This window comes from Echeneis naucrates, chromosome 6 (genome assembly GCF_900963305.1).
Source record: "Echeneis naucrates chromosome 6, fEcheNa1.1, whole genome shotgun sequence".
Lineage (NCBI taxonomy): Eukaryota > Metazoa > Chordata > Actinopteri > Carangiformes > Echeneidae > Echeneis > Echeneis naucrates.
In genome coordinates this window covers 24,638,238-24,653,229 of record NC_042516.1, presented here as the reverse complement: position 1 = coordinate 24,653,229, position 14,992 = coordinate 24,638,238, and the positions used below count along the sequence as shown (strand labels likewise).

The following is a 14,992-nucleotide window of genomic DNA, read 5'->3' as shown; positions in this document are numbered from 1 at the left end:
GTTGTTGTATTTGTTATTGAATGAATAAAGGAGGTAAAGGAAGAACAAATATTCACCATCAGCTCAGAGACAAACTTCCCTGATAAAACATCTAAAGACAGAAGCCAAATACACAGGTGCTGCCTCAGTTACCTCGAAAAAGTAATCTGATTACTGACTACTCCTTTAAATAGTAACTTGGTTACTTTACTGAATAGGCTACTTCATTTTAAAACTAACTAAGTTAGAGTCCAAGATACTTAATTAGTCATATACAGCAGCTGCTGACAACCCCCTCAACATAAAAGTGACCACTTGTGTTTCCAATACTCGCTTTATTAAGTGCATTTTTAACGGTAACATCAACAACGTATCTCCTGAAGAAAAAAAAAAACAATCTCCAACCCAAAATAGTGACTGTGTTTCCAGATACAAAACACGCATCTTTCTCTTCCCCCCATTGTTTTTTAGCCCACGTTTGTGTCGTTGTGTGAGTTGTCCTCATGCTGAAAACGTGACGCAAGAAGAAAGCAAAAAGATCTTTTTACTAAGGAAAATGACAAAAATAGTAACGCATAGTATTATTAGGCTTTTTATAACAATTTTATTGACAAATTATACTATTTATAGTCACGTGTGTGTTGGTGGGGGGGTATTTTCTTCTTCCTGGGGGGGCGTAACAGAAAATAATTGAGAAGCACTGGATTAGAGTAACATGTTACCGGCATCACTCCAACTACATTTCCCAGAATGCCTTTTATTGGATAATTTCAGCAGCTGGTTCGGTTCTGACTCCAGAGGTGTCCCCATGGAAACAGCGGCGTTCAGGGGACAGGTAGATAGTCGGCCCCCTCACTTTTGGCACATTTGCTAACCATGTGCTACAAGCTAACAAAACATAGAGAAACACAAGGTGGTAAGTTCGCTAACTGTTTGTTCATGTAACACATTGCATTTCCCATGAGTCCTGATCAGACATTAGGTCAGCCTGTGGCCACAGAGCTGTAGATAATGGTGTCAGTTGTTTCCATCACTGGGCTGAAAACACAGAGAGACAGAGATGAAGATGAAGATGAAGATGACTTCACATGAACACACAGCCATGAGGTGTGTCCACAGCTGAGCCCGTCCTACCTGGTCTGGTTCTGGTTTGTGCGGCTGAAGTAGATGGAGGAGTAACTGACTTCCTCTTCAGCTCGACTGGTTTCATATTGATGACTCTTCCTCCTGTCACAGTAGATGTTGTCAGGCTGGAAACAACAGATGTTAAAAATAAAATGATAATGATTCATCAGTTTTCAAGCGTGATCTTCAACGTTCAAGGTTCTTTATATCAACAGTTTCCACCTTCATTTGTTTCAAATAAAAATTAATGAGTTGATTATACCCATATTAATATTCCTCATCTCATTACTTTTGAAGGTTAAATATATTATATGTAAATCTGAGACTAAAACCTCATACATTCAAGAAGAATCACCATTATATATACATATATACTGTATATATTAAAGTAAAATGTAATTACTCACATTTTTTCTATACTTTTTAATTTTTATTTTCACTATACATTTTATGTTTACTAATGTAAGCCTAAGTTATCCTGCTGGAATAATATACTTTGAAGTGATTCACTTAAAATAGATTAGTACAATAATAAGAAATGTTGAGCAAGTGTGAACTTAAGATTAACTGACCTTTTGTTCTTTTCTGCTTTTAGATGAACATATCCTGCAAATCCAACAAAGAGATGATGATGGTAATCATCCAAAAAGGTTTCTTCACCATTATCAAACACAAAATTTGTGTTCAACCAGGTTATGTATTTTCTGTATAAATTTGACATTTATAAAACTTTATTCTTTTCTAACAGAAATGAGTTTATCCTGCAGCTTTAGCTTTCACAAACTAGCATGCTAAGTATCACAACAATCCTCCTGCTGCTTCATCAAAACAAAACTTTATTAAAACTTTGTTTTTCTGTCTGCTCTCAACCTGTTATGACCTGACCTCACAAATTCTCTCTTGGGTGTCTTAATAAGATTCAGGCAGGAAAACTGCTCTGATGACTGATGTCAAAGCTATGTTCCACCAGGTGAGGGTGTCAGAGAGGCATGTGAACTTTCTTCGCTTCCTCTGGTGGCCGAAAGGAGACACGTCACAGAGTCCAGTGGAACATAGAATGAGAGTGCACATCTTTGGAGCAGTTTCGTCACCAAGTTGTGCTAACTATGCTTTGAGGAGGACTGCAACGGACAATAAGGATGACTTTAAAGTGGAAGTAACTGACACCATTTATAAAAACTTTTATGTGGATGATTGTTTGAAATCCCTGCCCACAGAAGAGGATGCACAGCAGTTGGTTGCTGATCTTGCTGACCTATGTGCAAAGGGAGGTTTTCAGCTGGTAAAGTGGACCAGCAACAGTCGAAAGGTGTTGTCATTTATTCCAGTGGCAAAGCGTTCCAAAACAGCCAGGCAGCTGCGCTTGGAGCAGGACAACTTGCCAGTGGAGACAGCGCTTGGGTTGAGTTGGTGTGCTGAGAGTGACACATTTATATTCAAGCCTACAGTGGAAAAGAGACCGCATACCAGAAGAGGTACTCTTTCAATGGTCAGTTCCATCTATGACCCACTGGGTTTTTTGTCACCACTCACCTTGCTACCAAAGATGCTGTTGCAAGAAATGTGTCGGAAAAACATGTCCTGGGATGATCCTGTACCACCCACCTTCTCGCAACAATGGACAGAATGGCTAATGGACCTGGAGAAGGTGGTAGAGTTTAAGGTGGATCGCTGTATCAAACCAAAGACTTTGGGAACATACACATGCACAGTTGCATCACTTTGCAGATGCTAGCGACCATGGTTATGGCACAGTGTCCTACCTGAGGCTGGAGAACCAGGATAAAGGGATACATATTGCATTCATGTTGGGCAAAGCTAGAGTTGCACCATTAAAACAAACAACGATACCTCGCCTTGAGCTTACTGCTGCCGTGCTTGCAGTTAAAATGGACAACCTGCTTAGGAAGGAACTGTCATTACAGTTGGAGGAGTCATGCTTCTGGACCGACAGTCAGACTGTGCTGAAGTACATCAATAGTGAGACCAAAAGATTTCACACCTTTGTGGCAAATAGAGTGGCCTCTATAAGGGAAGCAACAAACGTGGTTCAGTGGAGGTATGTCAGCTCAAAGAGCAATCCTGCTGATGAAGCATCCAGAGGTTTGTCTGTGGATAATTTCCTGGCATGCTCCACAGCCCATTTCCGCAGAGGATCCAGAGGTGAAAAGAGACGTAAGGGCAAATGTCATCATCTCTGACTCTGAGGAGGTCACTATAAAGCTTATCCATCATTTTTCAGGGTGGATTAAGCTCAAGACCTCAGTGGCCTGGTTTCTTAGGCTCAAGACTATTCTCCAGGAGCTAAAGAGGAAAAGGAAGGAGCTGGTTGCATCTTTTGCTGGCTCACCTATGCAGTCAGTTGAAGAGCAGATGAGAAAGGCTAGACATGCTGTCAAAAGTCAATTGCTTTTTGTGAGTGACTTCTCCAGAGAAGAATCAGCCATTATTTCCTTCAGTCAACGGGTAACATACAGGGAAGACATCACTTCTTTGGAGAGTGGAGGAGCAGGTGTAAAGAAAACCAGTGATATTTACAGACTGGATCCGGTGTTGCAGGATGGTTTGTTGAGAGTGGGAGGAAGGCTCAGTAGGTCAGCTTTACCTGAGGAGCTGAAACATCCTGTAATACTGTGCAAAGGTCATCATGTATCCAATCTCATTCTGCAATATGTTCATCAACAACTTGGCCATGCTGGAAGAAATCATATGCTCTCAACCTTGAGATGAAAATACTGGATCACAAATGCTAACTGTGCCTGTCGAAAAATAATGTGTGGCCTGTCGACGGCATCAAGGACAACCAAGTGAGCAGAAAATGGCTGACATGCCAAGGGAGAGAACTATTCCAGACCTGCCCCCTTTCACCCAAGTAGGAGTGGACTACTTCGGGCCCATTCAGGTCAAGAGAGGACGTGCTGTGGTCAAAAGGTATGGAGTAATATTCACCTGCATGGCAAGCAGAGCTGTACATTTGGAGGTTGCATATTCTTTAGACACAGACTCCTGTATTAACGCCATGTGTGTCGCAGAGGTCAAGTGTGCAGTTTGAGGTCAGACAATGGCATGAATTTTGTTGGAGCAGAGCGAGAGTTAAGAGAAGCCTTAGCTGCCATAGATCACAGCAAGATTGAAGGCGCTCTCCTGCAGAAGGGCATTGATTGGAGGTTCAACACCCTGCTGCATCCCATCATGGCGGCGTGTGGGAGCGACTCATCAGGATGGTCAGAAAGGTCTTGTTTTCTGTTCTGCGACAACAATCTTTGAACGATGAAAGTCTTCATACTATTTTGTGTGAAGTGGAGGCCATCCTCAATGACCGTCCCCTTACCAAGGTCTCTGATGATGTCAATGACTTGGAAGCTCTCACTCCAAATCACATCCTTTTGCTCAAAGGTAAACCCACTCTTGCTCCCTCTTTCAAAAGGATGATGTGTACATCAAGAGAAGATGGAAACAGGTTCAATACCTTTCAGATCTGTTTTGGAAGAGGTGGATACCTGAATACTTACCACTGCTGCAGGAACGGCAAAAATGGATGAAGCCTCGGAGGAGTTTCATGATTGGAGATATTGTTGTTGTCATGGATCAAACAGCTCCTTGTGGTTCATGGATTATGGGAAGAGTAACAAAGACTTACCCAGACAAAAGGGGACTTGTACGTTCAGTACAGTTGAAGACAAAAACAGGGTATGTGGAGCGGCCCATATCCAAGCTCTTTTTGCTTCAAGAAGCGGTCTAAAGGTCAGGACCTGACATTGAGTCATGTGTTGGAGGATCTTGACTCAGAAGAAAGAAGACAGAAGATTAGATTGTTTTGTGACTCCTTCTTCTTTGCTTTGATATAATTGTTCTATTGTCACAATTAGGAGCCGGTGTGTAGGAGCCACATTTGTTTATTTGTCTGTCTTCGGGTGTTGGGTCAGGTCTTCACAGGGGGCAGTATACCATTTTTCTATATAAGCACGGGTGCTGGTGATGGAGGAGGAGTTTGGAGGTGGAAGGTCATGCGGTTTTTACCGCTCACGCAGCCGGTTTCTTTTGTTTGGTTTTCATCATTATCCCAACGTTATTTATTTTTGCATCCGTATAATAACTTATCTTTTTTTTTTTTTCTGATCAATAAACGGGAACATCACCCAAAAGTGGAAACGTATGGACATTGTTTCAATAGAGAGCGCGTAGGAAAACAGTCTCCCACCTCACCATGAACGACTAAAGGAGGACAGGATAGTCGCTATAGAAATAATCAGAAGAATTAAAGGACCTTATGATGATGAAGACCATCAGAGCAGAAACACACAGAACCACGGGGATGGAGAGAAGCTGCAGAGACATCATTCCACCTGCAAGAAGAGACCACAGCACAGCTCAGACCATATGTTTACTTTTCAGATTCTGAGCCTGGTCTACCGGAGCTGAGCCGTTACAGTTGGAGTCCTTACCGGGTTCTTTCTCACCTGCACCCAGGCCACCAATCACAGGGCCAGTTTTACGATCATGGCCCTGCATCAGACCTGAACCCATATCACATGACCGGATAAAATCAAACTACCAACCTGTCCTCACAGGCTCCACTTGTAGCTGATGCGGCTCGGACCGGGCCTTCAGGTCCCTCTTCAGGCCGCAGGTGTAGTTCCCAGAATCCTCAGCAGTGAGGTGATGGAATTGGAGGGCGGGGCCAGACTCTGAGAGGGTGTGGCCATCTCTGAACCACATGAGCTCCAGCTGGTTGATGCTACAGTTGGAGGAGCAGAGAAGTTTGACAGACTGACCTTCTGACATCACTCCATCTCCCCCAGAGAGGATAATCCTCAGAGGACTCGTATCTGAGGGCCATTCAATCATAGAGCACAGATTATAGATCACAGCTCATCAGTTATAGATTATAGATCAAAAATTACAGGTTGACTACCTATAAGATCAGATCTCAAATATTAGATTATCTGTTTGGTTATAAATTACAGATTATACATTATAAATGATAGATTATAGATAAAGGTTATAGGTTACAGATGATAAATTAAAATAAATAATAATGACAATACATGATTACGGGTTCTAGATGGTAAATGAGAAATTGCAGATGAATAAAGAAGTGAGAGAGATTATAGGGTTTTTTTTACCTACAACTGTAACAATCACTCCTTTCTTTCCTGTGAAATGTCCTCTGTCATTATTCATCTCCATTCTGAAGCGGAACTTCCCCTGATCTTTGTCCTTCAGGTTTCTGATCTGTAAAGAACAGTTTCCTGTCTTGTCTCCCAGGTAACTGTATCGAGGGTCGATGGGCAGGTTGGTCTGATTGGAGCTGTCGACCACAGATGGCGTGGTTTTTTGACAGATCGGGTGATCCTGACACCAAAGGACTCTGAGGACATTCAGTTGAAGTTCTCCTCCATCCACGATGACAGACTGTAATGGTTTGAAGGTGCAAGGAAGTGTGATGGTTGACCCCGTCACAGCACAGACAGGAGGTGGGTAGTTCACCGTTTGACCCAAAGCACCTAACATTTGATTGAAGAGAGTCAACCAAGTTAATAATCAACACGCTGTGTAAACCAGGATAACTGCAGAAAAGTTGAACACAGTGTCAGTGAAGTGAAGGAGGAATATTCTTCCTCCTGGACCAGGCATAGGGACGCTCTGCGGTCTGGACTCAGGTCTTCATATGACAGACACAACATCTTAGTTTGACCTTAACTTCATATCAATGGATTCTGGGTAACCACAGGTCAGTGACTGGATGCTCCAAACCTGATACAGATGTTTTCTTTTTTCTTCACAATGCAATAAACGAGACTTACCTGCAAAAAGCACCATGAAGGTCCCAACAATCTTTTTATAAACTGCCATCCTCTGTTTCCTGTTGGTCTCTGGGTCCAGGACAGGGTTCTGGTCTCAGGAACCTGATGACAGACAACCGCCCTCTGGGCAACCCTGTGAGAGCTTCCCTTTCTTTTCTGAGCATATCAGTCACTTGATCCAGAGTCTCACTTCTTCAATGCTACTTCTCCAAACCCCCAGGTTTCATCACTTCCGTCCTGAAGGCATTTTCCTCCAAATAAGGCTGCTCCTCCAGAGGTCTGAGGTCGACCGCAGATGCCCACTATCGTCCCACATTTAAAAAGTCTGATGGTTTCATGTTCTGACATTCTGAATGTTAATGAGATTATAATCTAGACCCAGGGGCCCGAGGCCCCTACATACTGGGCCTGATCCTCACCACATCAGTCCTGATGCTTGTTTCTCTCACACAATAAACATTGAAGTTCATAAATGTCCAGTTCCTATTTATTATCTAACACCGTGATGATGCAGCACAGGGGGCGGGGCCTCACATGAGGACCAGTCTTCCGGAGAGGATGACATGACGATGTCTCACTCTGCTCGCATTTCTGGAGACTGCAGATAAATTATTATTTTTATTCATTTACTAGTCAGTCAGCAAATTGATCCACAACACAACAAAAAAAGAGACAAAACAAGAATAACATGAAATATAAAGCTGGGGAAAAGGTAAAAATAGAAATAAAAAATAATACACAAGATATAAAAATATAAAGAAACTGAGTATTTTGATATGAAGGAGGGAGGTTTGTCACAGCCCGCTGATAAAATTAACCAAATTAGGCTGTTGAGGAGAACTCAGATGCTAAAGTGAAGAAATTAACAAAGTGAACTACACAAAACAAAAAGAAACAACAACAAAAAGTTTTTTGTTGGGACGTGGTCAGAGTAGAAACCTTTGGAAGAGAAGGTGGAGCTGACCTGCTCTGTTCTCTGTCCTGATTGGGTGGGCCAGTCTGTGAGATGACGTTCCTGTTTTCTGATGACGTTCCTGTTTTCAGATGACGTTCTGGATTTCTGATGACGTTCCTGATTTCAGATGACGTTCCTGTTTTCCGATGACATTCCTGTTTTCAGATGACGTCCTGTTCCAGTTTTCAGGTCGCAGTGGATCATCCTCCTCTACAGAGCAGCTTTGGCCGCCTCATCTCCGGCCGCTCCGCGCAGACTCCCTGTATCCTCCCGGAGCATCACTGCGCACCGACCGTCTCGGACTCCGACTCCCGGACAGCTCGGCCCTTGGGCGGACATATGCAGGCTCTACCCCCCGGAGCAGCGGCTGGTCGTCGGTGAAGTCCCCCCCCCCCCCCCCCCCCCCACCGAGCTCTCGGTGTCTCCGGATGTGAAGACGGTCGGTGTCCTCTCCGTCTACGCGCGCTCCATCCCGCTGCCCTCAATCACAAAATGGCGGATATCATCGAGCTGGGACCCGCCTACGGTGAGCGACGAGGCCGCGTCCGGGCCCCGGGCCCGAAGCCGGGACCGAGTCCCGGACACTGGGCCCCGATCCCGGTCGGTCTCCATCGTGTGGACCGAACCCGGATCCGGGTCACCGAGCATCTCCCGCTGTTCCTCCTGTTTTTAATGTCATTCTCCGTTTTATTCGATTTAACGTTTAGAATGTGTGTCATCGATCACCGTTTAAATGAGAACATTTGACCGGAACTGATCAGGAGTCGATCATTAAGGTTCCAGGTATCGATATTCTAATGGGTGATTTCGGACAAAGAGGAAATGGAGGGAAACGCAGCAGCATTACATCATGTATAAAAATATAAGACGCGCTAAACAGGGCGTGCTCGCGTTCCCCGTGCGCGTGCGCACGCCAGTCGGGCTGGGCACCGGGTGACGTCATGTCTGTACCCGGCGCCGGGTAAAACTGAACCCTGAAAAAAACTGAGCTCAGATACTGATCAGTAATCCGATCCAGAAGATTCCAGTCAGTCATCTGAAATGGTGTTCAGAATACACCTTCTGGTTCTGTGTCATTTAGAGGAACGCCTCCAGAAAACCACCCAAACAGGGACGGAGTTCACTCACTAATAAGAGGACCAGAAAAGGCTCCATGACTGCTCAGTGGATCAATGGATCAGTACCGATAACTGATTGGTGATATGTTTTCCTGCAAACCTTTCTGTTGTCAGCTGCTCTTTCAGATCCACCTGTCAATGTATTGATTTCTCAAAAGAAAATGAGTCAGCAATAATTCTGATAATTGAAAATATTTGAGCCGGACTGATCAGGAAACGAACATTAATGTTGAATGATAGTTCTGGTCTCATTAATCAATAGCAACAAGGGAAACATCTGGAGCAGAATAATCTGAAGGAGGAATTTATTTGAACCATTTGCCCATTGATCTGATCAGCTGATCGGCGATTGGTCCTGCTGAACATCCTCAAACATGTCCCATTGGCACAGATCCAACCAATCAGATCAAGCTGTCAGAGTGAGGCCTAACCAGCGCAGAATGTGTGGTGTGTGTGTGTGTGTGTGTGTGGTGTGTGTGTGTGTGTGTGTGTGTGCTAGGCAGTGAGCTCTGCTGCTTTCAGCTCTTTCCAAAACATGAGCTCATCGGCTGCAGCCTGAAAGAAGTGGTGAAAACAGGGAGGAGGATTGTGGGAGTTTGATTGTGACTTCCTGTTTGTGAGCTGCTGTTTTGTTGTTTGTTGTTAGTGTTTGATCAGTTGTTGATCAATTGCGTCTGTGTCACATGACAGTAACCAGACGTCAGCTATGATCAGTTATTGATCAATAATATTAATAATAATGAAGCTGTTCATGGGCAGTCCAGCCTAAGCCTGTGTGTGTGTGTGTGTGTGGATCAGGACAACAGTGTCCTCTGTACACAGAAGACAAAGACCTCTCTGAGAGAGCAATGCATTGACATCGCTGTTTGTACATGATGTTGTTAATTATGTCACGGTGTTATGACATCACTGTTGGTGTCATAACAGTGACTCACACGAGACCTCCATACCCTTTAGCTAAAGGTTTGTGAATAATTCTGTCCAGTTGCATTGTGGGAAATGGAGGCATCTGTGAATTAATATCAGTACACCAGACTACAGGACCCTGTGACATCCAGTGATGGGAGTAACAGCGTTACTAATCAATTAGATTACTCGTTACTGAAAAAAGTAACGAATAATCTAAATGTTTACTCTTCTCATCGTGATAACACCATCACTGTTACTGTGACTGAAGCTGTTTTTTTCATCAGACCAACAAGATCTCTGCGCCGAGAGACTTTTTTACTCTTCTTCTTTGGTTAGTGAGACAGTCACAGAAATGATGACGATTGGTGAAGGTAGAGTCAAATTTCATGCCAAGCCAATCAGAGGTTGAGGTAGGCGGGTGTTTGAATTCAGATCAGTCTTATTGATTTTTGTGGCTAAGCTGATCAGTGTGACTTGGTTTCCATGGCAGTCATCTATCTGACCTCTGCCCTCTCTCTCAGCCATGTCTCCAGTGCTGGCGGGCTTCCTGGGCGCTGGTGTTCTGGTTCTAGTGGTGGTGGTCCTGGTCCTGCTCTGGTCCTTCTGTCAACGCCGTTACCTGCGTGTGTCCGGGCGCTACAAGCTGCATGGTGACCGCTACTGTGACGCCGAGGACCCACCCTACAAGTTCATCCACATGCTGAAGGGCATCAGCATTTACCCAGAATCCCTCAGCAGCAGCAAAAGGATTGTGCGCGGAATCCGACGCACAGACCGCGCCGACCGTGAGGGAGAGCGAGGCTGCGCCGCTGCCCCTGCCACAGGGAGGGGCATGGTGCTGGTGGATGCTGAGAACAACATCCTGGATGTGCCGGGGCAGCTGCAAATGAGTCACCTGGTTCCTCCTGCTGGAGCCGGACCCGCCCACAGCCAGGCCCGGCTGGAGCGGGCGCTGCCAGTCCGCGCCGACTATTGCTGCCTCGACAGCAGCTCAGCCAGTAGCAGCCAGACCAGCAGCAAGACGGTGTCTCCCTTCACCCCCGCCTCCTCGGACCCCGAGCCAGAGCCCAGCCTGGGCACCATCAGCCTCACTGTTGACTACAATTTCCCAAAGAAAGCCCTGGTTGTGACCATCGTCGGGGCCCGGGGCCTCCCCGCCATGGATGAGCAGGCAGGCAGCTCCGACCCCTACGTCAAGATGACTATCCTGCCCGAGAAGAAGCACCGTGTCAAGACCCGGGTGCTGAGGAAGACCCTGGACCCTCTGTTCGACGAGACCTTCACCTTCTACGGCGTGGCCTACAGCTCGCTGCCGGAGCTCACTCTGCACTTCCTAGTTCTGAGCTTTGACCGCTTCGCCCGAGATGATGTCATTGGGGAGGCAGTGGTGCCGCTGAAGGGCGTGGACCCAAGCACAGGCAGAGTTCACCTGAGCCAGCAAATCACCAAGCGGAACATGCAGGTGAGTGTCGGTGGACCTCCAGGGTCCAGGTTTATTCTGTTGTGTGAAGGATTCAGCTGACCGTCAGCTTCCAAACCAAACAACAACACCTGAGCATGAACAGAGTGAGTCTGTTTCCTCTGTGTGTGTGTGCGTGTTGTGGCTTACAGCTGTGGTCACCATGGCGACCGACTGATGTGACCTCAGACCTGATCCAGGGACAGTCTCACTGTTGTGTCGTCCTCTGAAAATAAAACAATCCCAATATTTATGTCATCACTTACATCGAAAGAACAGATCAACATATCATCACTGATCAGCTGACTCCAGTAAACTGTGACACTGGTTCTGGTTCTGGTTTTGGTCCAGTGTGGAAAACCGATTGTGTCTGTTTCAGTGTGAGAGTCGTGGGGAGCTGCTGGCGTCTCTGTCCTACCAGCCCGTGTCTCACCGCCTTAGCGTGGTTGTCCTGAAAGCTCGCCATCTCCCCAAGATGGACATCACTGGCCTGTCAGCAAGTGAGTGCACCTGGAGACCAGCAGGTCCGGTTCTGGTCTGACTGAGTCCAGGAGAACGGAGCCTGTTAGAGTCACATGATACACAAGTACACGTGCACATGTCCACATACTTTTGGCCACATAGTTTAGCTTTTGGAGAGCATGAATGTCCAGATCAGACCACCAGGTTGAGACCTGGAGGTGGGACAAGATCAATCTGAACCAGGTTCTGTGATCTGTGACCGAATCCTGTAGATTTGGTCTTTAACCCTTTTTACACTGAGCGTGCTGACACGTTCGCATATCAACAATTCAAATTACCGTAAGATGAATATTTGCTCTGTCAGAGAAATTCTAGCAGTTTCTGAAAGCTGAGAAGCCGTGCTTCACAGTTGGTATCAGATCATTACGGTCATTTCACTCTTACTTTTACCAAATGTCGGCAAATCCGCTCCTTTGTGGTTAATTCTTTCTACATACTGTACTAAGTGTTCTGGAAAAATGGGCCAAAGCAATGACTGGACACTTTGTGGACCGTTTATGGTTCAAAATAAGAGTCCAGGTGGACAATAGGACTCTTCAGTGTTAAAGGGTTAAGCTGGTCTCCCTTGAAGCTCAGTCCTGGTCCTGTTCCGGTCACACGAGTCTGAACCACGTCCAGGACAAACCTGATCAGCAGCCTTGTCATGGGGATCCTATTGAACTCACATGACCCCTGTTGTGCCATCAGATCCCTATGTGAAGGTGAACGTCTTCTACGGACGCAAGCGCATCGCCAAGAAGAAGACCCACGTGAAGAAGTGCACGCTGAACCCAGTCTTCAACGAGTCCTTCATCTACGACATCCCACCTGAGCTGCTGCCTGAGATCTCCGTGGAGTTCCTGGTGGTGGACTTCGACCGGACCACCAAGAACGAGGTGCTGGGCCGCCTGCTGCTCGGCCTGCACAGCCCCGCCCCCTCCGGAGCGTCCCATTGGAGGGAGGTCTGCGAAAACCCCCGCCGGCAGATCTCCAAGTGGCACAACCTGAGCGAGTACTGAAGGAGGACCAGCAGGAACCAGCTGAGACCACCAGCCGGCTGGAACTCCTCCAGTGACCCCACTGGGAAAAAGACTCAGTGTTCAGCGCATCCACTGACACACAACACACACACACTGACACACAACACACCCACACTGACAAAAACACACACACATGCAGAGTTGTGTCATAGTTAAACTCTCTCTCTCTCTGTCTCTGTTACCTCTCTCTACCAGCTCTGCAGCTCTAACAGACTTTATTTCAGAGCGTCATCAGCTCCTGTGTCCCTGCTGTCTGTCCCCGTCTGCGGAGATGGACGTGAAAAAATTAATAGCCCTCGCTGTTGTCGTCATGCAGCTCATCGCATGTGTGAACTCAACGCTGATATATATCTGGGACCAGAGACCCAGTCCTCCAGGTCCTGGTCCTCATAGTCCACCGCCTGCAGTGTGACGTCCAGCTACGCTGCCTTCATCCTGGTCCTGGAGGAGGAGGATGTGGACCTGAATCCTGATTGAAGGCACCGTAGATGTTAATAATCCAGCAGACTGAGAGACTGTAAAAAATGTGTTTGTAACATGAATGAGTTTCCTCTGATGTTCCATTAACTAAAACACCTGAGGAGCTGTGATGTCATCACCATCATCATCATCAGCCTCTGCTGGCTGTGGAGTGAAGCTCCGCCCTGAGAGACATCAGTCAATCCAAAGCCACGTTCAGCTCGAAGCTAATTCACTTCAGGGTCGTGACATCATCACGCCTTTCAGGAAGTTCGTGTATAAATTCTCCAGTCTTTTATTTTGAAGGCTTGACATCTATAAGAAGACATATAAAAAAAATCTCTGTAGTTTAACATCTCTGAGTATGCCAATCAGCGGAGGGGATGAGATCCCCTCCGCTGATTGGCTGACAGTTTTCTGACTGATCCATCATGAATGAAAAAGCCAAATCCTGTAAGGTTGGATGATTCAGGTGGGTGGGGCCTGTTTTTTGTGACATCACAAAGATCCAGAAATCCTACTAGCTGGTTTTAAAGCTGTGTCTGAATACAGAACCTGAAACTGACCTGCTGTGGGCTCACTGTGTTGGTACTTGTCAGTCACCTTCTGGTCACATGACATCACATCAGGCTCATCAGATAGAACTGGATCAGCCCTTGTGACTTCACTTCTTTTTAAAAAAAGTTTGTTCAGATTAAAGTTGTGATGCTGAAAAAAAATGTAACGAGACTCATGACAAACCACAGCACCCCCTCCTCTGCTTCCTGCTTCCTCCTGCTCTTCCTCCTCTCCATCCACGTCCGCTCCCTCTTACTCTGTCATTTTGTACATTTCCATTCTGGAGTTCCTGTTTCTACTCATTGATCTGGTCTGCACTGGACTCTCCTCCGACCAGCTGGTGGCGCCTTTTAGTCCTGAAGCTCAGTTAAGTCCCAGCTGACAGGAAACGCCTCAGACTATGGGCGGAGCTGTAGATTTGTACAGATGTGAAGCTGTTTGCTGGTTCCCTCCTGTCCGATGTCCTGGAGCTTTAGTGTGTGTGAGCGCCCCTGCTGTTTCCCTGGATGCTAACCTCTGTGTTGGTTTGTTAACACTCATTGGACGTGCAAATAAAAACAAATTAGCCCTGACGCCGGCGTCTCCTTCATCTGTGTTCATGTTTCCACTTTATTAGGTACCCCAAACCAGAGTTCCAAATACTCTCACCAGCAGACACCGCATGTGTCCCTAATAAAGTGAGCACTGAGTGTTTACTGATCAAACATCTGGAGTCGAACGCAGGAACTTTGGTCCTGATCCAGCGAACCACCGCAACCTCAGACCTGATCTCTAGACCTGGTCCTCACCTGATTCCAGCCTCACTTCATGGTCCGTGATGTTTGTTCCGCCCCTGAAAGTCAGGAAGTCTCTACTTACTGCTGCTTGGTCATCTGAGTCAGGAGTTTTGAGGTCTTACAGGTGAACATGTGACATCATGAGACACTTCAGGTCATCACTCATGTTGAACTTTCGAATTGCAGCTTCACATCTGAACGTAAAAGGAGTTTTGTGATGTCAGAGACACATGGACCGGAAGTACTCAGATACCGTCATGGCTTCTGTGAAATCCTGACCAACTCAGGATCAGCAGTCTGAACCAG

The 14,992-nt window shown here is 46.2% G+C and overlaps 2 protein-coding genes across 3 annotated transcripts; one reads left to right on the top strand and one right to left on the bottom strand.

Moving 5' to 3' along the window:
• Positions 1-592: 592 nt before the first annotated feature.
• LOC115045480 (uncharacterized) lies at positions 593-7,033 on the bottom strand. The gene is made up of 7 exons (XM_029505193.1): positions 6,912-7,033; positions 6,231-6,611; positions 5,664-5,933; positions 5,372-5,450; positions 1,677-1,710; positions 1,114-1,229; positions 593-1,017 (listed from the first exon to the last, which is right to left on the bottom strand). The coding sequence occupies exons 1-7, from the start codon at positions 6,958-6,960 to the stop codon at positions 963-965; spliced, it is 984 nt and encodes a 327-aa protein (XP_029361053.1). The 5' UTR covers positions 6,961-7,033; the 3' UTR covers positions 593-962.
• A 1,248-nt stretch (positions 7,034-8,281) lies between these two features.
• LOC115045165 (synaptotagmin-11-like) lies at positions 8,282-14,482 on the top strand. 2 transcript variants are annotated; one of them, XM_029504707.1, is made up of 4 exons: positions 8,282-8,392; positions 10,415-11,355; positions 11,732-11,852; positions 12,562-14,482. In XM_029504707.1, exons 1-4 carry the CDS (start codon positions 8,359-8,361, stop codon positions 12,870-12,872), a joined length of 1,407 nt encoding a protein of 468 aa, XP_029360567.1. In that variant the 5' UTR covers positions 8,282-8,358; the 3' UTR covers positions 12,873-14,482. The 2 variants fall into 2 exon arrangements, with proteins under 2 accessions (XP_029360567.1, XP_029360569.1); XM_029504709.1 differs by having other exon boundaries at positions 10,415-11,361.
• Positions 14,483-14,992: the final 510 nt, after the last annotated feature.

Excerpts from the sequence above, each read along its gene's own strand:
- LOC115045480 (XM_029505193.1), bottom strand. The coding sequence starts at position 6,960 with ATGGCAGTTTATAAAAAGATTGTTGGGACCTTCATGGTGCTTTTTGCA. Across the intron at positions 5,934-6,230 it reads AGTGATTGTTACAGTTGTAG|ATACGAGTCCTCTGAGGATT; the intron begins GTAAAAAAAACC and ends AATGGCCCTCAG. Across the intron at positions 5,451-5,663 it reads AGTGGAGCCTGTGAGGACAG|GTGGAATGATGTCTCTGCAG; the intron begins GTTGGTAGTTTG and ends CTCTTCTTGCAG.
- LOC115045165 (XM_029504709.1), top strand. The coding sequence starts at position 8,359 with ATGGCGGATATCATCGAGCTGGGACCCGCCTACG. Across the intron at positions 11,362-11,731 it reads AGCGGAACATGCAGGTGAGT|TGTGAGAGTCGTGGGGAGCT; the intron begins GTCGGTGGACCT and ends TGTCTGTTTCAG. Across the intron at positions 11,853-12,561 it reads CATCACTGGCCTGTCAGCAA|ATCCCTATGTGAAGGTGAAC; the intron begins GTGAGTGCACCT and ends TTGTGCCATCAG.